This window comes from Amblyomma maculatum, chromosome 11, assembly GCF_055883805.1.
Source record: "Amblyomma maculatum isolate TAMU_Amacu chromosome 11, ASM5588380v1, whole genome shotgun sequence".
Classification (NCBI taxonomy): Eukaryota; Metazoa; Arthropoda; class Arachnida; order Ixodida; family Ixodidae; genus Amblyomma; species Amblyomma maculatum.
In genome coordinates, this window is record NC_139354.1 from 76,653,231 (window position 1) to 76,673,946 (window position 20,716).

The following is a 20,716-nucleotide window of genomic DNA, read 5'->3' on the forward strand; positions in this document are numbered from 1 at the left end:
GACTGAAAGCGATATAAGTCAACCAGCCCAAAGCCTTGAGGATGGCAACGGAAAACACGGTGCTTAGGAAACAGCTGAATGGCAATGACTAGTTCTGGGAAACAATGCAAGATTCAGGTATGCGTCGAAGCACATTTGACACACGGACCTTACGTAGAAGACGAGGCTAAATTACTCGTGCATGGCAATTCGAACGCGCATCGCGTGCTCACCTGCTGAGTGGCCATCACAGTCTTTAAAGAAGAAGCAATCCTTGGAGCGATGGGCAACGCGAACTGCAAGCCTGGACAGTTACCAAATGAGCACACCGGCCTGACAGACAATGAGGTGAAGCTCATCCAGCAGACGTGGCGAAACTTCCGCAGTGACAACCACGAGTACGGCGTGCTCCTATTCCTCGCCATGTTTGCCAAGCACCCCCATTACCTTAAGCTCTTCAAGAACTTTCAAAGCAATCCCATCGTAGTGCTCAAGGACGACCCGGCATTTAGGGCCCACGGGTGCTCCATTGGGTACCACATAACATCCATGGTGGAGAGCGTACAGGACCCGCCCATCTTCGAGGAGCTGGTGCGCCGCAACGCTACTGAACACCTGCGCCGAAAAGGCGTCACGCCGCACCACTTCCAGGTGATGGGTCAGTGCATGGTTAATGTTCTGCAGGCAACAGATGAGCGGCACATGACTCCTGCTGCTATCTCTGCCTGGGGAAAATTCCTCGAGGTAAGTCAACCCGCTGCCCTCACGCTGTAATATTTCAACTGCCCCAACCAGCACATAATTATTCAGGCAGCTGTCCTTAGCCATAAAAGCGAGTTTCATCACGTGTATTCACCCGTTATCATGATTATCTGAATCGTATCATGTAGCGGAACCTCAACTAAACTGTACAAAACGCTCCTATTTCGAAACGAGTTAACTGGCTAACCTTGAAAATTAGCCACCCTACTGAAATTAAAATGAGGGAACGGTGTTTTAAGCATGGCTTGAAGATAGTGATAGAGCGAAAGCTTCGAGTGCTGTAGCGATAGCCCCTAGCGCACCGCCTTTTCAATACGCGGTTTTTCATTATTTTCTTTATTAATAATACTAATTCGTTCACAGGAAAGGCAACGCGCACTATCTGTCACACTCGTTCTATGCACAGCTGAATCGCGCCGTAGTAGAAGAAATGAATGTGGGCGTAAAATTGAAAAAAGAGAAAGAGGAGCCATAGTGGAGGACTACCGAGAAATTTCTACCACCTGGGGATGTTTAACGTGCACTGACATAGTCTCCTCCATCGAAACGCAGCTGCCGGTGGTCGGGATCCAACCCAACCCAGGAATCCCATCATTTTAGAGCGCATCTCTTGGCGCCCGTTCCTGAGTTTCGCGTCGTCATCGGCGTTGGCGTCGCCGTCGGCCTCGTAACCAGCTTAGGCCCCCTCTTCCTCCGTGACGTCGACCGCCCGTGTTCTCCGACTGCTGCGCGCACTTCCCCCCCCCCCCCCCTCTTTTCCTGCATGTCGACGACGGTGTTATCCGGTTGCCGAAGCGCCAGCTCGCTATAAGCGGACCACGATGCGCGCATCCCAAACCGAAACTCATAGCCACGTGTCTTGACTCGCTAGCGGAGTCAGCGGCATCAGTCAGTCGCTGCTATCTGTTCGTCGCGCAACGTTCCGATGGGCCCACGCGCTGCCTCCTGGAACCTCCCACTAACTTAATTTCTCTCTCCATTTCTCCGATCACGAATCTTCCCTTATGACAGTCAAGAACTCTTAGTAGAGTGTTTCTTGGAGGAATACGTGTGAAAAATCAGAGAACTTCTCTGTAATTGTACATAGATGTCTTGCTCGAAATCTTTGCCTAAATCTGTCTAAAAAGTATACGCTGATGACCAGCGCTCAAATTTTGCATTAGTAAGTACGCAATCATCGGGAAATATTTACTTTAAGTTAGTTTTTTGGGAAATAAAGATGCTTTATACTTTTAGGTGAACACCACTAAACGGTGGACAACTACTAACCAGGTAAAGCTCATCCTTTGATACTAACGCAATAGCATTAAGGGTCCCGTGCCGCAGAAAAGCCAGTGTCGGCGTTGTGACTATAGCTGACTATAGCTGTGACTGTAACGCGAAAATCACAAGAAAGTAAAGAAACAATAAAAGCTCTGCGGAAACTCGCATTCGGCCACAGAACCGGAGTGCTTGTTTCTCAATAAAGGTGGACCTAATATATGCATTGCCTTATGACTGTCAAGTAATGTTTTGGTGCTTCATTACAAAAAACTAATCACGGAAGTAATAGTTAAGCGAATAGCAAAAGCATTTCCGCTTTGCTCATCTGCATTGCGGCACTCACTAGAAAATTCCTTCGATCTAGCGGCTTTGAAGCAACAGATAGCGCGAGCCGCCGCCCGATTCAAAGCTTTATAGTAGATCCATCCATCGTCTTCAAAGCATTGGCGTTTAATGGCTATGGAGAAAAATCACCCTACAGATTTTAGGCGGGAATAAATTACCCAAATTAGGTTATCTGACTTGTTAAAATCACGGCAGGAGTGTAGGAACACCCTGCACTATATATTACAAAAACGGAGCAGAGTTTCATGACAATTATGTTGTTGTGAGGCATGATCAGCATCAGAAAGCGATGCGAACGGGCCCTGATAGAGATATCCCGTAGAGCTCTTAAAGGCGAAGCCTTAGCGTCCATTATTTGTTTCTTATAAAGTGTAAGCTGGTTTATAAAAAGGAAAAGGTGCAATCATATTTTCGTATTTTTATTGCGAGTTGTAAATTGGTTTATCAGAAGGAGAGGTGCAGTATCTCTTAGACCTGGGGCGTAAGGAGAGCTGTTGACATGCGCTAGGAACGCAGAGACGAGGCAGAATACTTGGAGCCTCGGTGCCATCTGATTTATTAAGGTAAACGTCTTTCATGGCTCATGCTGTCGTAAGGAAAATGTGTCCCAATCACAGAGCACCACCACAGTATGCACGAATGCGTGCCTTATATGGCCATATGTCAATCAATAACCAAATAATAATAATAAATTATTATTACTAATTGATGCTTTAATAATTAGTTCATTATCAAAATTTATTAATAATAATTGCCTACTTAATCGCTAAATAATTAGTTGATTAACTACTGTTTAGCACAGGTTGCATAGCAAAATGCGGCACTCAGGCTTTCGCCTTCCACTACTTAGGTCCCTCGTGATTTTTTTCTTTTATGAGGCGGCCACTTCTCCAGTAGCCGAATGACTTCGGTCGGCTACAGTTAGCTATTTTTTGCTAGCGACGCCGTGGCCTAGCGGTGGCGTACTTAAGGTTCACCACAAAGCTAGTTCCCGCGGGAATAGAGGATGATACCTCATATACACGGTAGCGGCGCTTTAAGGGTACAAGCCAAACTTATTTGTGTACAGAAAGGCGTAACACGAAATATGAAAGCGATTTAAAGAGATATGACGGACATCGTAATATGTGACAAGAAGATAATGAGGTAGTGATAAGGTATAGTAAAGGATTTATGTGGTGTCATGATAGTGAACTTGTCTAAGTAGATGGAGACGCGGCTACAAACTGTGTAATGATTCGGCATTTCCTAACTTGGCCACGCCGAGACCTATACCGCGTCAATATGACCCTGTCTTAGGGTTTCGTGAAATGTGTTTTATCCACACTCAGATTTGACTCTGGCCACCATGCACGCGTTCGCCAAGCAGCCAGTTTACTCAACTGCTCCTTAGAGCATTCGAAACACGCTTTTTCAGAGCATGACACTACATTTGTATTTGTTTTGTTTACACTGATGCATGATTTGTCTTCCGATTGTTATGTTTTCATGTAACGCACTTATTTTGAGCATGACAAACATTTTGTTAAGGTTATCCCGAACTCAGTTTTTATTTTTCTTTAAAAAGCTTTACACGCGGTTTGATCGCATGAAATTGGCCGCTGCGGCAATATTGTTCACATAGCTGGAAACATTTAATTAAAATTGCAGTAACAGTCTTGTGTATCAAAAAGGTAAGTATTAACTATGTGTTCCTTTTTTACAATTTTCGTGGTTCCTATAAGAATATATAATTGACGCCTTATATACAACTCTCAGGAGCGCTCATAGGCTACCCTGGCTTCACTGCAAAAAGAAATTCCAATATACAGTGTACTCGACTTTCAGTATGAACATCGCTGGATAGGTAACCTCTATCATGTGATTTAAGAACTTTTGTTCAATTGTAGTGAAAGCCTTGCGTGAGTGCTTGGGTGTCTCGTCTTCTACTCCGCGCCCCTGCGCTTGCCTCTGGTAGTGTCGGCTGTAGAGAGTGCGCTGTAGAAGACGACAAAGATGAGGCACTTGCCTGCGGCTATCGCCGCGCCTGCGCAAGAGTTACCAATAAGCCTTCTAGACGTTCTGCGCGGTACGCAAGTGGGCGGAACGGTGCTTAAGCAGGAAGTGGACAAGTCTTACTTCAGAAGGCACTCGGGCTCGTTAGCCTCTTGTGGTATTCAAACATCTCATTTGATGCCTTTATTAAAACTTTTGAAGCACCCAACGCCTGGTAGAAAGATCGGCAGAATTGGTCGAAGTCAAGGCTGCATTAGTTCGTTGGGTATAAACAATATAGTAATAAAAATACAGCTCGTTCTTTAATTAAGATGACTTCATTCGATGCATGGCTTGACATGTGTCTTAAATTAGCCGAATAAACATTTTCAACAGATATTTAAACAAAATTGCTTTAACTAGAAAAGTATTGACTAACCTAAACTCTTCGTGCCCATTCACGGTTGCAGTGTATGGTGACAATCATCAAAGACGTGTACGACAAGGCAGACGCTGATCGCGAAGACAGGGCCTTGGCGGCCTTCAGCAGCGCATACGACAACGCGGCCCTCACGCAACCCTTCCGGACAGCTAACGTCACAGGCGCTGAAAATCCGGAAGAGCTGCAGACCGCCATGATTACAGCTGCGACAGCCGCGACCGCCACAGGCACCACCATTACGACAGCGGTTGCCAAGAGTTCGCCCCAGCCACACTTCATCGGAAGGAATGACGTAAAGAAGAGAGTACAGTCTCCCAAGACAGACACCATAACAGTGTCTCCGCAGCAGCAAGGCTTGTCTGTGGTGACAAAAAGGGAGAAGACGCCTGTCAAGGATGTTATTGCACAGGCGGAGCAAGCGCATTGATTTCTCGCTTGCATCGCGGCGCTGACAGGAATCCGAACGCGCTGAACTTTGAATTCAAATTCCGGCTTACCGATCGCTGCCTATTATGATAGCAATTAATAACACAGGAATTCTCCTTACATTTTGTATGATTTCATTCTCCGCTTTGTAACCATCTCTTTCTTCAGATGCATTCCCGCGTATGTGATTTGAGAAGCAGATTATTCCGATGCCCATAGGCTTGGAGCTGGACGCAAGCATGGTTTTTATATGATGTGATAATCTACCAAAAATTCCATGATTGTGACATACTCACGTTCTGACCCTGTGTAACAAATAAAATTTAGTAGGACGTTTACTCATCCCCTAAAGGGTAGACGTCATAGCACGCGCACTCGTTGGCTAACCTCTAATTCTCATACTTCGGCATCCCACTTTCGTTTCAATCAAATACAAACTACGACCTTTGTTGCTACTGGGGAGGCGCGCTTTACGAATATGTTTGGGGTTGCCAAAATCAGTTTCAAATGCAGTCCTCTATTTAGAGGCCCGTGTACGTGACTTGAACTCTCGATTTGAGCTGCTCGCTGTGCGAACCTTTTTACGAGCACTGGAATCTCTGTCTGGAGTGGCTTCTCCCAGTTTTATTACACACCAATCTCAGTTTCTAGATTATCATTGGCCGCAATATAAGCAACCACAATTTGTATTTACTCAGTCCTTGCTGTCCAAACTTGCAGTTTCGCTTATGTCAGTGAGAAGTGTTGGCAATGTTCAAGCTACTTCCACACTGTGCTTTGACCAGTCGTTGCCATCTAATGCAAAACACTTGACTACCACGGTAATAAAGGGACACCCTGAAGATTATCTGTTACAGTATCCACGACACGTAGCTATTTTCACAGATGCCTCACAACGAGATGAAAAAGCAGCAATAGGGATTTACTCCCAAGCACTTGATTGGAGTTTTTCTGTGCGGATCCCTGATTACACACCAATATTTACTGCTGAATTGCTTACAATTGGTTTGGCCCTTCAAAAAGGTCCCGGTAATGTTACTCACGTAATCCTACTCTCTGACTGCCTGTCAGTCTTAGCAGCATTAGAAAGTCCGAAAATGCGTCTTTTAAAACAAACCCTGATATTTTTCCTTCCGATACATTTACAGGAAGTATGTTTTCAGTGGGTTCCGGGACACTGCGGCATCGCTTCTAATACAATGGCGGATTATTTAGCAAATTCAGCTCTCAATGGGCCTGATGCCGATGTTGTACCCAATACTGTCTTGCGAAATATATCCCGTTTTGAACGGTTTCAAACGTTAAACTCCTTGAGCCATGAGCCACTCTTTGCGACTACGGATTTTAACCATTTAAATTTCCATTGGAATGTCCGATGTTGTACCTCGAGGAAATGTGAGGTTTCCATGAAGGTCATGCGTTGTAGAACTCCTTCCCTCAATCTTTATTTATGTTGCTCTGGATTCACGCCGTCGAATCTTTGTGCGTCATGTAATGACGCGGAAACAATTGAACATTACATCCTCTCCTGCTACAGGTATGCTACTCAGAGAAGAAATTATCTAGAAATACCTCTTACTCGCCTATGATTGCCATTTACAGTTCCTGTCCTCCTCTCCTTTGTTGCAACCGTCCTAAAACCCTATCCTATGCCCTAAAACCGGTGTGTGACTTACTTCATAATTATAAAATTGCTACTGGAAGATTTGTGTGTTAGCGCTGATCTGTCTGAATTGTATTTTTTTATTATTATTATTTTTAGTAATTTAAAATTTAATTTCTTTTTTTCATTGCTTTCTATTACATCGCCTCAAAATTTCAAATTATTTCAGCAACACTAGCTACTAATTATTAGGTTATCTATATCATACAGTCAAATCGACATTATCAGAAATATGTCACCTACAACGAATTCTGGCCAATCCCCCACTGTGGGTATGTGCCATTACAACGAGGAAGAAGAAGCGAGCCTCCAATACAAACGCCACGCTTATGCGAGCCATCGCCGAAGTCGTCACGTTTGCGGGGAAGATTCTTCGCGAAGCGATGGGCAACGCAAGCCGAAAGCCTGGACAATTACCGGACGAACAAACGGGCTTGACGGCCACTCAAGTGAAACTCGTCCAGCAGACATGGCGGAGCTTCTGCAGCGAGAACCGAGAGTATGGTGTCATCCTATTCATTTCCATGTTCGTCAAGCATCCCCACTACCTTAAGCTTTTCAAGAAATTCCACGGCAAGCCCGTCACGGAGCTCAAGGACGACCCGGTATTCAGGGCCCACGGATGTTCCATCGGGTACCACATCACCTCCATAGTGGAGACCTTAAACGACCCACCGACGTTTGAGGTGCTGGTACGGCGCAATGCGACCGAGCACCTACCCCGCAAAGGTGTCAAGCCACACCACTTCGAGGTGATGGGTCAATGTCTTGTGGACGTGCTGAAGGCCAAAGACGAGAAGCGCATGACTCCTGCTGCCATCGAGGCCTGGGAGAAATTTCTCACGGTGAGAAAAATTTACTTTCTTTGTCTTCACATTTTATTTCTGTCTGCTTTCAAATGTTCAAATGTACCGACTAGAAAGCTCCATTTGTATAATGGTAAGGCCTTTTAGTGAGCTTTCACTGCTCATCAGCTGAGGCCATTCTTCTCCACAGCGCATTTGAGCAGCTGATACATGCAGGACAATGGATAATACTCCCTTGAAACACTACAAGCCATCTTGACAAGGATGTGTTTTAATCAATTTACTTCGAACTGGGGTGAGAAATAAAGGGGGGGGGTGGGGGGGGGGATTTATTCCACCACTCCTGTATTTGCTGTTTGCTCAACAGACGACATGTTCTTCAGTTTTGAGGCTACTTGTTTGCCTGATGTTAATCACAAGTACATTGCGCGGGATGTTTGCGGACATGGGATAAGTGCCGCTAATCGACTATTATTTAACAGAACATAGCGATATTGTAAAAGGATAAGTGTAGAATTTAAAAGTTAGGAAAAGCACAAACTAGGTCAAATAATAAAAGCTAATATTTATTTTCCTATTGGAAATGGGCACAATGAACCAAGTATTGCCAACTCAAAATAAGCGATGTTTGTTAAGACTAACAGAGCAAATGTTTTCGTTTCCGCAGATCAAACTTGTCTTAGCAAAAGAAAACTTTCGGAGCGCCATGCGACAATTTTCCGTGCCATGTGGCAGCCTCGTGCGCTTGGAAGACGCCTTGCTTAGAAGGCTGCGCCTTTACTACGGCCTCACCCATGCGGTAAACTGGTTGTTGCTGACACAGCACTTTGTCCCACTAGGCGTCACCTGCGCCTCCTGTCCTGCTTGTGCTCCAAGGAAGGCAGCACACAGCTGCTGTAAACGGGCACTTCTTACATGCCCTCCGGCAGAAACACCTGATCCGATGTTGGCCGCCTTTGGATAAACTGCCGGATGGGGATGCCTAGATGTCACATCCTCATTACCTAGCCTTGCCAGATATACTTCGAAAACTGGCTTGCACCTCTACTTATAAATATAAATTTCTTGCAACAAGGCAGGTAATGCATAATTAAGTCATGGAGGAAGCAAGCGTAGCAGGAGGTGCCAGGGCATCAAGTGGGTCAGTCAAATTAGGAAGTTTTCAGCCTCATATTGTCCCGGACGGCTCGAAAAAGGTTTAATAGAGTGACATCAAAGATCCCTTTGTCCTCCAACAGTGGTGATGGTAATTACCGTCATTGTAACTCAAGCGGTAAGTACATTTTTTAGTGTCTCTGCTCAGTTGCCTAATTGACTGCGAAACTCCAAAGGGTGTTAAAGCTAAATGCGCATTTCAGGGGAAATATACTTCCACAAACTGGCCATGACCCCCAGCGGTCATGTTTGCGAAACAAAGGAGATATTTTGGCCTGATGTAGATGCTGGGCCCTTATCTGGCCGTCTTCCAGGGTCAGACAACTAGCCTCAGACAAAAAGCACGTGGTCAGAAATGACGTCGTGGTACCGCTAGATTATAAAGCGCTTAATTTATGCTCACTGCAGTCTCCAGAGCTATCGCCGAAGCATAGCGAAAGAGAAACAACGGAATGCAAACTACTACGGCAGTGCAAAATACCATAAACTAAATGTATTGGGCTGCCATACAAAAATGCAATACATAGACACAGTTATAATTAAATCAAAAGCAATATGGTTCAAAATAATTCGGGTCCCATGGTGCAATTGCTAATAAAATGAGCATAATGATTTGAATCTAATATTTTTAGAAAGTAGGTTCTATTATTCATATTGTGCGGCGAAACAAATGTGGTTTAACTCGGGAGTGCAAGTTATTAAACCTTGGAATTATGACACAGTGCCTCCCGAGTCTTGGCTGAGTACAGGATGGTGTAGAATGGCAGGCATTACCTTAAACACGAAGAGATGGCACAGTATTGGAAAGTAAGAGTTCCTATCACTCCAAGTAGCTTATTACATGTCCTGCGTCGCAGCAGCAGTGCACACTCAGAGAAGAACAGAGAAGCTCACCACACAATTGACACTCGCACCAAAACACATGGGCGCTCCGATTGCTTGCTTCATTATCAAATTGATTCTCTTGCAGCAACTATAATGAGTGAAGCTCATTTGTAGGATAAACCAGTTTTCTATAGAACAAGACGTTTATTACCAAGGCACACCTCACTTCACTTTAATACCTTAATGATCCTCATCAGAGGGTATTACATAAGGGGTGGGGCACACAGAAACGACAAATAGTACCCACGATTATTAATTTCTAATGCGAAATTTGAACGCCGCTCATCACCTTTTCACCTTTTCGATAGATTGAGGCAAAGATTTCGAGCAAGACATGTATGTAAAATTAATGACAACTTCTTTAATTGTTCACACGTATTCCTTCAAGAAACACTCCACTAACAGTTCTTGGCTGTCATGAAAGAAGCTTTGTGGTCGGAGAAATGAAGAGGGCAATTGATTTATCGGTAGGTTGCGGGAAGCAGCGCGTGGACCATAGGAACGTTGCACAACGAACAGATAGCAGCGCCTGACTGATGCCGCTGACGCCGCTAGCGAGTGAAGCGAGTGAGAACGGGATGCACGCACCGTGATCCGCTTATAGCGAGCTTGTGTTTCGGCAACCGATGAGAGCACCCTCGCAGTCACGCAGGAAGAGGGGCGGACCCTTCCTCCTCTTTCTGCATGGCGATGACAGTACTTTTACACCCACCTTCCTCCCTTACCCAACGGCGCGGTTGAGGTGTCTACAGAAAACAAGTGAGACAGTTACCGCGCCTCTCCCTTCCTCTAAACGAATCAGTTTTTTTTTTTTTCTACGCAGCCAGCCCCGCCGGGGTGGTGCAGTGTTAAGACGCCCGACTACTGTGCCGGAGTACCCGGGTTCGAACCCGACCTCGGCGGCTGCGTTTTGATGGAGGCGAAACGAAGAGGCGTCGTGTGCTGTGCGATGTCAGCGCACGCTAAAGATCCCCAGGTGGTCGAAATTACTCCGTAGCCCTCCACTACGGCTCTCTTTCTTTCCACTTTCACTCCCACCTTCATCCCTTCCCTTACGTCGCGGTTGAGGTGTCCACAGAAAACAAGTGAGAGAGTTACCGCGTCTTTCCCTTCCTATAAATCAATCAAATCCATCTACGCAGCCACGTTGTCTTGACTCGCTAGCGGCGGCAGCGGCATCAGTCAGTCGCAGCTAGCGCCTCCTCCAGCGACACTGCGCGCGCTCGTGCCCCCATCGTTCGCCGCTGAGTGTACCCCTCCCCCCCCCCCCCCCCCCCCCCGCCCTTCCTGCGAGTCTCCAGTTGCCGAAGCGCCGGCTCGAACTGGGGAGATGCAAGGGAGGCGGAGCTAGTTACGAGGCCGACACGGCCGACGTCGACGAAGACGCGAAACCCAGGAACAGGCGCCGCAGAGCGGCGCTCTAAAACAGAATAGGTAACAGATAATTTGACGTTGTACGAATATAAGATTTTCACTAAGCAAGTACATGCGTGATTATTTCATGATACAAATATTCCTTCACCTTTATCAGATTCGTTTACGTACAGATTATACCAAGGCAATACTCTAAGACTGTTTTATGAAAGTTCAAAGTGCAAATAGTACGGAGAGTTTAAGAATAACAGAATAGCATGCCAGAAATTCTTCCCCTCGGTGTCCTGTGAACACCTGCAATGGTAATGCATGATAACATGAGCGCATAAATCGCACAGAACTGCTGTGTGTTTACCCCAGTACCGCGTTGCGTTATTAACGCGAAAGCGTTACTTCGCTATGTTCACAAATTTCTGTCCGCAGACCGTGTCCGCAGCAGTTGCGGGTATTTGAGAAGCGGTAGAGGTTAATGAGTGGTGTCAATCGATAAAGGCTGACCTAATGTTGCTGCAGAAAACATTATTAGGTCAATAAGTTAATTAGGTAATTAATTAAAATAGCTGGCTAATAGGAAAGGAAAGGCGCGCAATAAGCCACACTTGTTCTGTGGGCACCTGAACCGCGCCGTAAGGGAAGGGAGGAAGGTGGGAGTGAAAGTGGAAAGAGAGAAACGGGTGCCGTAGTGGATATGACTTCAAAGATGTGACGTCACGCAACCGAAATTAAAGCCGAAGAAAGGGCCCAGGAAGGGATTGGCGCGCAATTTGAAAGTACCAAAGACTATAAGGGGTAAACAAGAAATGAATTAATATGAGGTAGAGGATCAGCATCATGCAGCCGGAAGTAGAGCCCAAAAAGGGCATAGGAAGGGATTGGTCCTCAATTTGAAAGTGCCAAAGACTAAAATGGGCAAAGAAAAAAGTGAATTAAGCTACTGGAAGCAACCAGAAGCAACCAACAGCAGTATCCGTGCTTTCCCATTGCTCCAACTTAGATTCTGCAGTGATCTTTAATGTTTTGTCGTATGGGGACACATCTCTTACCTACAAGCCTATAGATTGTCTAACATACTTCAACTACGCTATATCCCCAGTGGTAAGAATGACACGTTGTGAATTACGTCAGGAGCGTTCCTTAGCGGGTGGAGGTAACTGGTCAAACCTTAATACCTGGAGGCAGTGGAACAGGGGCTTTCTTGCATAACTATAAAACGTGAAACTGCTAGTAATGCACTGTCTATTTTGCTGATGGACGCAAATATGAAGGAAAGAAAGCAATTGAGAAACCGCTGGGCTAGCGACTTTTCCGGAACAAACGGGCACTACGGCTGACCAACAATGGAAACTACTCCACAGTTTCCTGTATCCACTGGTTTTGTTTACGTGTCCTAGTTGTAAAGCCCCCAATTTCGTTCCGTAGACAAGTAGTACGAAACAGAAAGCTAAAAAATTTTAACTACGTCCCGACTGCTTACACGTCTGCTACAAGCATACAAGAAAATTGTAAATGAATCGACAATCTATAAATGAATTACAAATGACTACACAATCTCGGATTACGCCAGTGTTTGTCTCGAAGAAGCCCCTCCATTACCTCAAACCAATGTATGGCAGTCATTAGGTCTTCATGCCACGGAAACACTAACAGTTCAGACTCGCTGAACGCTGTATTGGATCACTGCGCCGTCCCCGCACCCGAATATCCCTTGACCCTGCGCTCTGCGTACTACGCAAACTTCTGTGCGTAGTTGATGCCAAACTACACCGCTATCGTAGCGCCTTCTCAAGTTGATTCAGCGGCTTGAAACGTTTATGATGCCCTCCCACAAATGTCTCCCTTCACGTACGTTCTATGCGTTTCTGGTACACTACCACTAACGTTTCTCTTCACGCACCAAATTTGGTGATCTTCTTGTAAAGGCCGCTTGGCCTTAAAATCCGAGCCTTGAACCGAAACCCCTACTTACCTCTACCAGGTCCAGTTGAATTAGAAAAAGTGTAATTAGGAATTCTAATAGACTGAATATTACAGTTTTAGCCCGCACATTGATTTGCAGTGCATGGTGGCGATCATCAAGGATGTGTACGACAAGGCGGCAGCCGAACGCTCCTCAGCGGCCTCAGTGACTTCCGTCCCCACAATCGACGAGGCTGCCATCACGCCACCCTTCGGCACTACGGAGTCCTGCGACAAGGGCCGGCAGGAGTTGGAGGTGGTCCCTCCTCCGCTGCCCGCAGAATTCTTGAGCGATGAAAGTGCGACCGTAACGACGTTGTCTAAGAAAACGTCGTCCCGCCGTATAAGAAAGAAAGGTGGCGCTGCAGGCTCTAAGAAGGAAGCGAAATCGTCGTGCAGGGCAGACAGCGAAGTGACGACGACGCGCGACAAGAGCTCGACTATCAGGAGCACCAAAAAGAAGGGAGCGGGGAAAGACAACTCACACGGGGAAAAATCCCACTGATATTTCCGTGTGCGGCGCACCCCAGGACTGTCCTCGATAGGGCTGGACATTGAAATATTATAGACGGCAAAGTTTCAGCGACATATTTATTCAGTTATTTTACTGCGAATAAAATGCAACATGTTCAAGTAAGCAGTCGTAAGCGCCAATGATGATACCTAAGATGTAAGGTAAATACGCAATTTCCATTCTTGCAAGAAGCCGAGTAGATACGAGAAAAGTACATTGTGATATAACGACGTAAGAAAATATAACAATTGAAACTGTGATAAATTTCATTCCTTTAGATTCAATGGGCTCTGCTGAGCACTGATGTTTTAAAGTGTTGTACTGAAAAAGGTACGCTGGTTATATTCACGTACTACGTGAATAATCGGGTATTTTAAAAGCCAGTGTACGCAGTATAGCTCGCATAATGTGTGGTGGGCCACAAATGTGGTCTTGCGGTAGTAGGGCATTTTTATTTCTGAATTTAATATGGCGCATAAATTTACCGGCACAGGCCTGCAATGATTGTATATAGGTATTTAAAACTGGGGCGATGATAGTACTTCACATGTGTATATAAACAGGAAATATAAAAGTAGTTTTGTGTCGAGAGCATATAAACTCAACTTCATTATTCTAGAGTGGACTATTGTCATGCCCTTCACGAATGTGCCAAATACTGAAAGCGCAAAAAAGCACATAACGATATGAATATTTATACATTGGCAGTTCCGTTTTCATTCAAAGCGTTATCTGGCATTCCCATATCACAAACACTTTCGATACTTTCGTCTATGCAAGGATATATTAAGCGTATAGTTTTATTAAGAGCAGGGCTGACCCTACTGTTTCCAACACCTTTTCGTCGCTCTGGCCTCACCGGGTATTTCTAAGCACCGTTACAATTTCCGTAATAAGGATGCCTTCTACCTTAACGGTGGCTAATTACGTGTGAACGACTATCCGCGAGCGTGATGTGTCCCATTAACTATACACATATTGACGAAGCGACTCCGCAAATTGAACATATTTCCAGAACAAAACGAATTTGTGTATAGTTATATCGCTAATTTCTCAGATTATACGCCATATGCAAAACATTTCCGATTCAATATCTTTGAAATTGATTTACAGGGTAGAAAATGTGCAGTATCGGTCACAATTCTCTGCGGACACATGTACGACGCCGTAATGAAAGGAGGAATAGTGGGAGCGAAAAATTAAAGGGAGATATAGGCGCCATAGTGGAGGCGTACGATCCACCGCGCTATAATGGATTTCGCCTTACCTCACTTTAGTGGTCCAAAGTGCCCGATTTTTCCGTTCTTATAAACCAATGTAAAATATATATGAAAAATATTAAAACATGACCTTAACCCGGTTGGTGCAGGTATCCTAATTCCATGGCGTTCCCTCAAAAAGATGAGGCTCCTCCTTTTCCCGAAAACCTAATTTACGAGCCGCCAACGCCACGGAGGTTTTCACCCTGAACAACCTTGAAGGTGAAAGACATACTGCGCCTTTCTTATCTAATAAACCTATATACGATATACAAAAATATAAAAATAGGTTTGGCTTGGTTTGTGGGGTTTAACGTCCCAAAGCAACTCAGGCTATGAGAGACGCCGTAGTGGAGGACTACGGAAATTTCGACCACCTGGGGTTCTTTAACGTGCACTGACATCGCACAGCACACGGGCGCCTTGCTTTTCGCCTCCATCGAAAAGCTGCCGCCGAGGCCGGGATTCGATCCCGCACCCTTGGGAACAGTAGTCGAGCGCCGTAACCACTGCGCCACCCCGGCGGGGTAAAAAAAAATATATATATATATATATATATATATATATATATATATATATATATATATATATATATATATATATATATATATATATATATATATATATATATATATATATATATATATAAATATGCTCTTCACCTGGTTATGTGCAGCCCTGGCATCCATTCAAAAGTAAAGGCTCCTTCCTTTCCCCAAAATGCAAATCAGAACCCGACCACGGCGGCTGCGTTTCGATAGAGGCGAAACGAAGTGGCGTGCGTGTGCAGTGCGATGTTAGCGCACATTAAAGATCCCCAGGTGGGCGAAATTACTCCGTAGCCCTCCACTATGACTCCTCTTTCTCTCTTTCCACTTTTGCTTCCACCTTCATCCCTTCCCTTACGGCCTTACGGCGGGGTTCAGGTGCCCACAGAGCAAGTGTGACAGATACTGCGCCTTTCCCTTCCTGTGAACCAATAACTATTATTAATAAAAATTACGGAAAAAAACCGCAGATTGAAAAGGAGGCGTTAAAGAGGCTACCGATGCAACACTCGCAGCTTCTCTCTATCACTAGGTTCATTCCGTGCTTAAGCACCCACATTTTTTTTTATATCGAAATATACGCCCGATGTACGCCGTTGGGTAGTTTTCTGAATTATATTAAACCATCGTTCACTTAGAGCGATTGATTGATTGACTGAATGTCTATTGAATGGGAGGGCTCATGGCCATGGATGGGGATAAAGGGGAGTAGAGAGAATCTTCATTGTTTAGGTCGTCACTCAAATCGCATTGCTCTAACCAGGCCACAGCGGAGCACGAATAGTTTACGTACGCTAGAATGTAGACTTCGCGGCTGATACTGCGCTCGCCGCCTTGCGACCAGCAGCCGAACGCCAAATCCACTGAGCTACTGCATCAGGTTCAGGTCGCTTAAATCGATGCAGAGCGAATGGAAGAACTTTCCTCATTAGTCAGCCAACAGTTATTTGTGACATCCAGACACTTGACATCCGCCTTTCTATTAAAGTTGGCGTGACATCGGCTCTGAAACACTAGCGTAGCACAAACCCATTTAGGCTATAAATACCTTCTTGGAGCATAACAAAGTTTTGCCCATGCACCCATACCGAGGCATGTACACCATTGCCTTATGTCCTCTGCAAGCGTGTCTGTCAGCGGCAAACGGACTGAGTGCATGGAAGAATGGCAAACGCTGGCTCCTCAATGCGTGTTCTGGGGCGTTAAGCATGATTCTTCAATCTTGACGAAACTCGAAATCTCCCGAGTTATGGCGAGACCTTCTGATCAATGATCCACTGTTATAAAGAAAGAGAATTCAGCCCTCTGACGCACCTTCCAGTACAATTGTTCTCACTATAGTAACTCTAGTATTTTCATTGCGAGGCATCGTTTCATTGGCTTCGGGAGCAGCCGACAGAGTAAACTCACGTGATCACATTTGTGGTTCATTCTTTCGCTTATCATTTATTTTGTTTATCTTTGTTTATTGATACTTCAATCTTTTACTAGACCTTAGAAGGGTGGGCACACGATGCAAAAATACATAAATACTGGAATGCGGTAAAGACAATATAAGTAACACAATTGAGGAAGTGCAAATACAATACAGCGACGTAGTGGTGCAAAATATATAAATCTTAAAGGTGGCCTTTCAACAATTTTATTGACATTTGTGTTACCGTATCTTTAGTGAAATTATTCCTCACTGTAATCGCTCTGGGGAGAAAAGGAGTATTTATAAGTATTAAATCGTGCTTGCAATGGTGCTATTGTGAAGCCACGTTTCGTTGAGTTGTACCTACCGGAGAACGAAACAATATTTTGATGTAAACATTGTACGGACCTTTAATTATTCCAAAAAGAAGTTTTTGTCAACAGAGGTTGTTTCTGTGGGATAGTAGGAGCAAGCTACTCTAATATTTTGATTAAAAAGAGCAGCGACCGATGTGTGGCTGTAGATAAAGCGCGCTGCTCTTTTTAACTCTGTGTAATGGTAGGTGAGAGGATCCTAAATTATGACTGGATATTCTAACATTTGCCGAAAAATTGTGCCACTTGAAAGTCACCGTACACTCGAGGGTTTTTTCTTCAAAGCATGTTGGAGCAAAATAATGCGGGTTGCATTCACTGTAACGTTGTCAGCGTGCTCTGTCCAAGAGAGGTTATTGCAGGTGTGAAGGCCAAGGTATTTTTAAGTGGACACTTTAAAGACATCATATTGTTAGCAGCATAGTTAAGTATTAGAAACTTTTTTCTGTGTTACACGCATGAACAGCTTTGTCAAAATTAGCGCACATTTGCCAGTAGCCACACAATCTCATTACCTTACTGAAATCCTTAATTAGCCCACCTTGATCCTCAGTACCATTAATCGTTTCGTGCAACACACAGTCGTCGGTGTACTATCTGATAGGAACTGAAATTTCATTAAGAAAAATCTAGAAGAGAATTGGCCCAAGACCAAACCCCTAAGGAAAGCCAAAGTCGGCAGGAAATGAAGGAGAACAAGGATTATTTATTACCACATACCGAAAACGGTTTCTCTCGTAAACTGCATACAATGAGAGTAGTTTGTGATTTTAGTACTTTAACACGTTTGTAAAAAAGCTTGCTAAGCAGAACCTTATCAAATGCTTTTTTTTAATCCATAAATATAGTGTCAACCTGCTTTCCTTCATGTATTGCTAGCGCAAAATCGTGTACCCTTAGTACCAGCTCAACGGCGCTGAAAAATTCTTGCCCAAAGCCATTCTGCGCACTAGTCAGAAAATGGCTTTCGTTTCTTTTCCCTCAGAATTTTAGAAATTTGACTTTCGTCAAAATGTTCCGCAAGGTTGTCCACTCATCCAGCTGCGTTGCTTTTGCAGTATTCTTATTTTAGTTGACAAAAGCACTGGCATCTGGGCTTAACACTTCCTTCAATTTATCTGTTACTACAAGATCTCGAAAATGTTCAAGAGAAGTAATGTTGTAGCTGTTGCAATAATAGGTAAAATAATTTGGCATTCGTATTGCGAACTAATCCCATGATTCATTCGACCCCTTTTTTAGTGGTTAAATAGTTGCCTATATTCAGCTGACGACATTCTGACCCCTTTGAGAGCAGCTTCCTTGAGCGCTGTGTAATCTGCGCTTCTCCACCGAGAGCCGAACGACCACTGCCCTAGCATTTCCGTTCAGCCTGGGCAACAACAAAGCCCGCTCTTTATTCGTTATGGACGCTGTAAGGTTCCAGGGTTGCCTCGATGTCATCAAACTAGCCAGGGACAAGCGCCTGTTCCACTACCATATCCAAAAGTACGCCCTTCAATATATTTGTATATTTTAGTGCCCTTCTTCCTCCGCACTCAGAGGAGACGCCAGCACAGCACCCGCACTGCCGTTGTTGAGCAGTCTAACATGCTCCAATTCTTTTTCCACTCTGCCCAATTCGTTTTCTGCAATTTTCAGCTTTATCTGCAACAATACCATCTGGCCATTGACGAAAAGTGCTAACCTTTCGCTGACGCCTCCCACCTCGGTCGTCACCGCCAGTTCGATTTGTCTCTCGCCTCCCTATCAAGATAAGGCTCTCAGCATATCATTTGTGAGTGCCCATCGTTCGCGCCGCAGCGCGCCATCCTTTCATCCTGCTTTCGCTCCCTTTGCCTCCCCTCTTCCACCTTGGAAGAGATTCACTTCCCTCGGAGCCCCATCTCGCACAAGCCTTTTCTCCTCCTGCTTGACTTCATGGCAGACACCGGCCTGGCCGACCTCCTCTGGACGCCCTGAGGGGCACGGCATCTCGAAAAGGGCATAGCGACTTCGAACGACCTTCTCCTTCCTCATCTTTCCTCCCCTTTCTCCCACTATCTGCACGCTGACCCTGGAGGTGTCGGCTCTCTTCGTCTTCCTGAACAATTACAAGCAAGCAAGCAAGCGCCGCTGAAGAAGATAGGTGGCTGCTCCTGGCTCTACGGGGCTCTGACTGGTAGGTCACCGCCGTTTAATTTCGGCGGAGTCTAGTCTGCCACCGTCGTATACTGCCACCTGCAGTAGGCCGTCGTTGCACGCGCCACTGCTTCGGTGGTGGTCGACGGCCGTTGCGACGCGCGTCTTTCTCTGCCTCTTCTTTGTGTTTTTCCTTCTCTCTTTTCCTTTCTGTCTGCATGAGGCAGCGGAGGTAGCTCAGCTACAGAGCCAGTAGCAGGCCCGTGCATTCTTTTTTTTCTTTCTACAGTCGCAGCAAGCTGGCGCCGCCGTGTTTGGAGCCATGCTAAGCGAGTTGGACAGGCTTATTCGTTGGAATGAAAACAGGCGAAGGCGGCGAGCCGAAGAGACCTAGCCAGGCAAGCACAGTAACCTCGACGTGCAGTCAAGATTAACCAAGGCTAACGAAACTATGCCTTAGCTTTCGATGCATATATCCCCAGCTAAGCCACAGCCATTTTTTCCTTCTCCTGTGGCGCTGTCAGGTGTCCAGGACAAGTTCGACAGATAAAGCGCTTTTCATTTAATGAAAGGCATTTAATTTTATACAAAAGGAGCAGTATCTGTCACACTTCGTGGACACCTCGACCGCGCTACGGCGCTGTAAAATAACAGATTGATTTATAGGAAGGGAATGGCGCGGTAACTGTCTCACTTGTTTTCTGTGGACACCGCAACCAAGCCGTAAGGAAATGGAGCAAGGTGGGAGTGAAGGTGGAAAGGGAGAGGAGCCGTAGTGGAGGGCTACGGAGCACACGGCCGCCTCTTCGTTTCGCCTCCATCGAACGCAGCCGGGTTGAGTTCTAACCCGGGTACTCCGGCACAGTAGTCGGGCGTCTTACCACTGCACCACCCCGGTGGGGTACCGCGCTCATAAAGCCTTTGCATTGTGTGTTGTGGCCGCGGGAAGAAGTAAAATGACGACGATTACGGTACTTTCTAATGCGAAATTTGAGCGCAGCTCGTCAGCTGTTTCAGCTTTTCTATAGATTTGGGCAACTAATTCGAGCAAGACATATATGTACAATACAGACAACTGGTTACGAGGGACAATGGCGATGACGACGACGACGCGATGCCATTCGAGACATTTTGAAAAGCGGTTTTTTTTTTTTTTACCGGGGTGAACTAGGTGTATATAAGCAAGCTACATCAAAATATGATGCTTTTCTCTGTGAGTGTGTGAATTCTCGGTTACTGCACATGTTACCCTGCAGTTCGGTGTGGGCGCTCGCATTATTCATGAATTATCTTTGCAGTGTGCACCATTTGTGGTCGCGTCTTCCACTTGAGCTGTGAAGCGTGCCTTTCATAATTGTTTCACACGAATGTAAAGGCGAAGTGTTGGTCACTTGTTTCTGTGGACACCTGAATCGCGCCGGAAGGGGAGGAAGGAAGGTGAGAGTGAAAGTCC

At 45.4% G+C, this 20,716-nt stretch overlaps 2 protein-coding genes across 2 annotated transcripts; both read left to right on the plus strand.

The window, feature by feature from the left end:
- The first annotated feature begins 261 nt into the window (after positions 1-261).
- Positions 262-5,192, plus strand: LOC146174207 (cytoglobin-1-like). Its single transcript, XM_084585354.1, has 2 exons — positions 262-723; positions 4,794-5,192. Exons 1-2 carry the CDS (start codon positions 262-264, stop codon positions 5,190-5,192), a joined length of 861 nt encoding a protein of 286 aa, XP_084441480.1.
- A 2,045-nt stretch (positions 5,193-7,237) lies between these two features.
- Positions 7,238-19,104, plus strand: LOC146174208 (globin-like). Its single transcript, XM_084585355.1, has 3 exons — positions 7,238-7,699; positions 13,131-13,329; positions 19,070-19,104. Exons 1-3 carry the CDS (start codon positions 7,238-7,240, stop codon positions 19,102-19,104), a joined length of 696 nt encoding a protein of 231 aa, XP_084441481.1.
- The last annotated feature ends 1,612 nt before the right edge of the window (positions 19,105-20,716 follow it).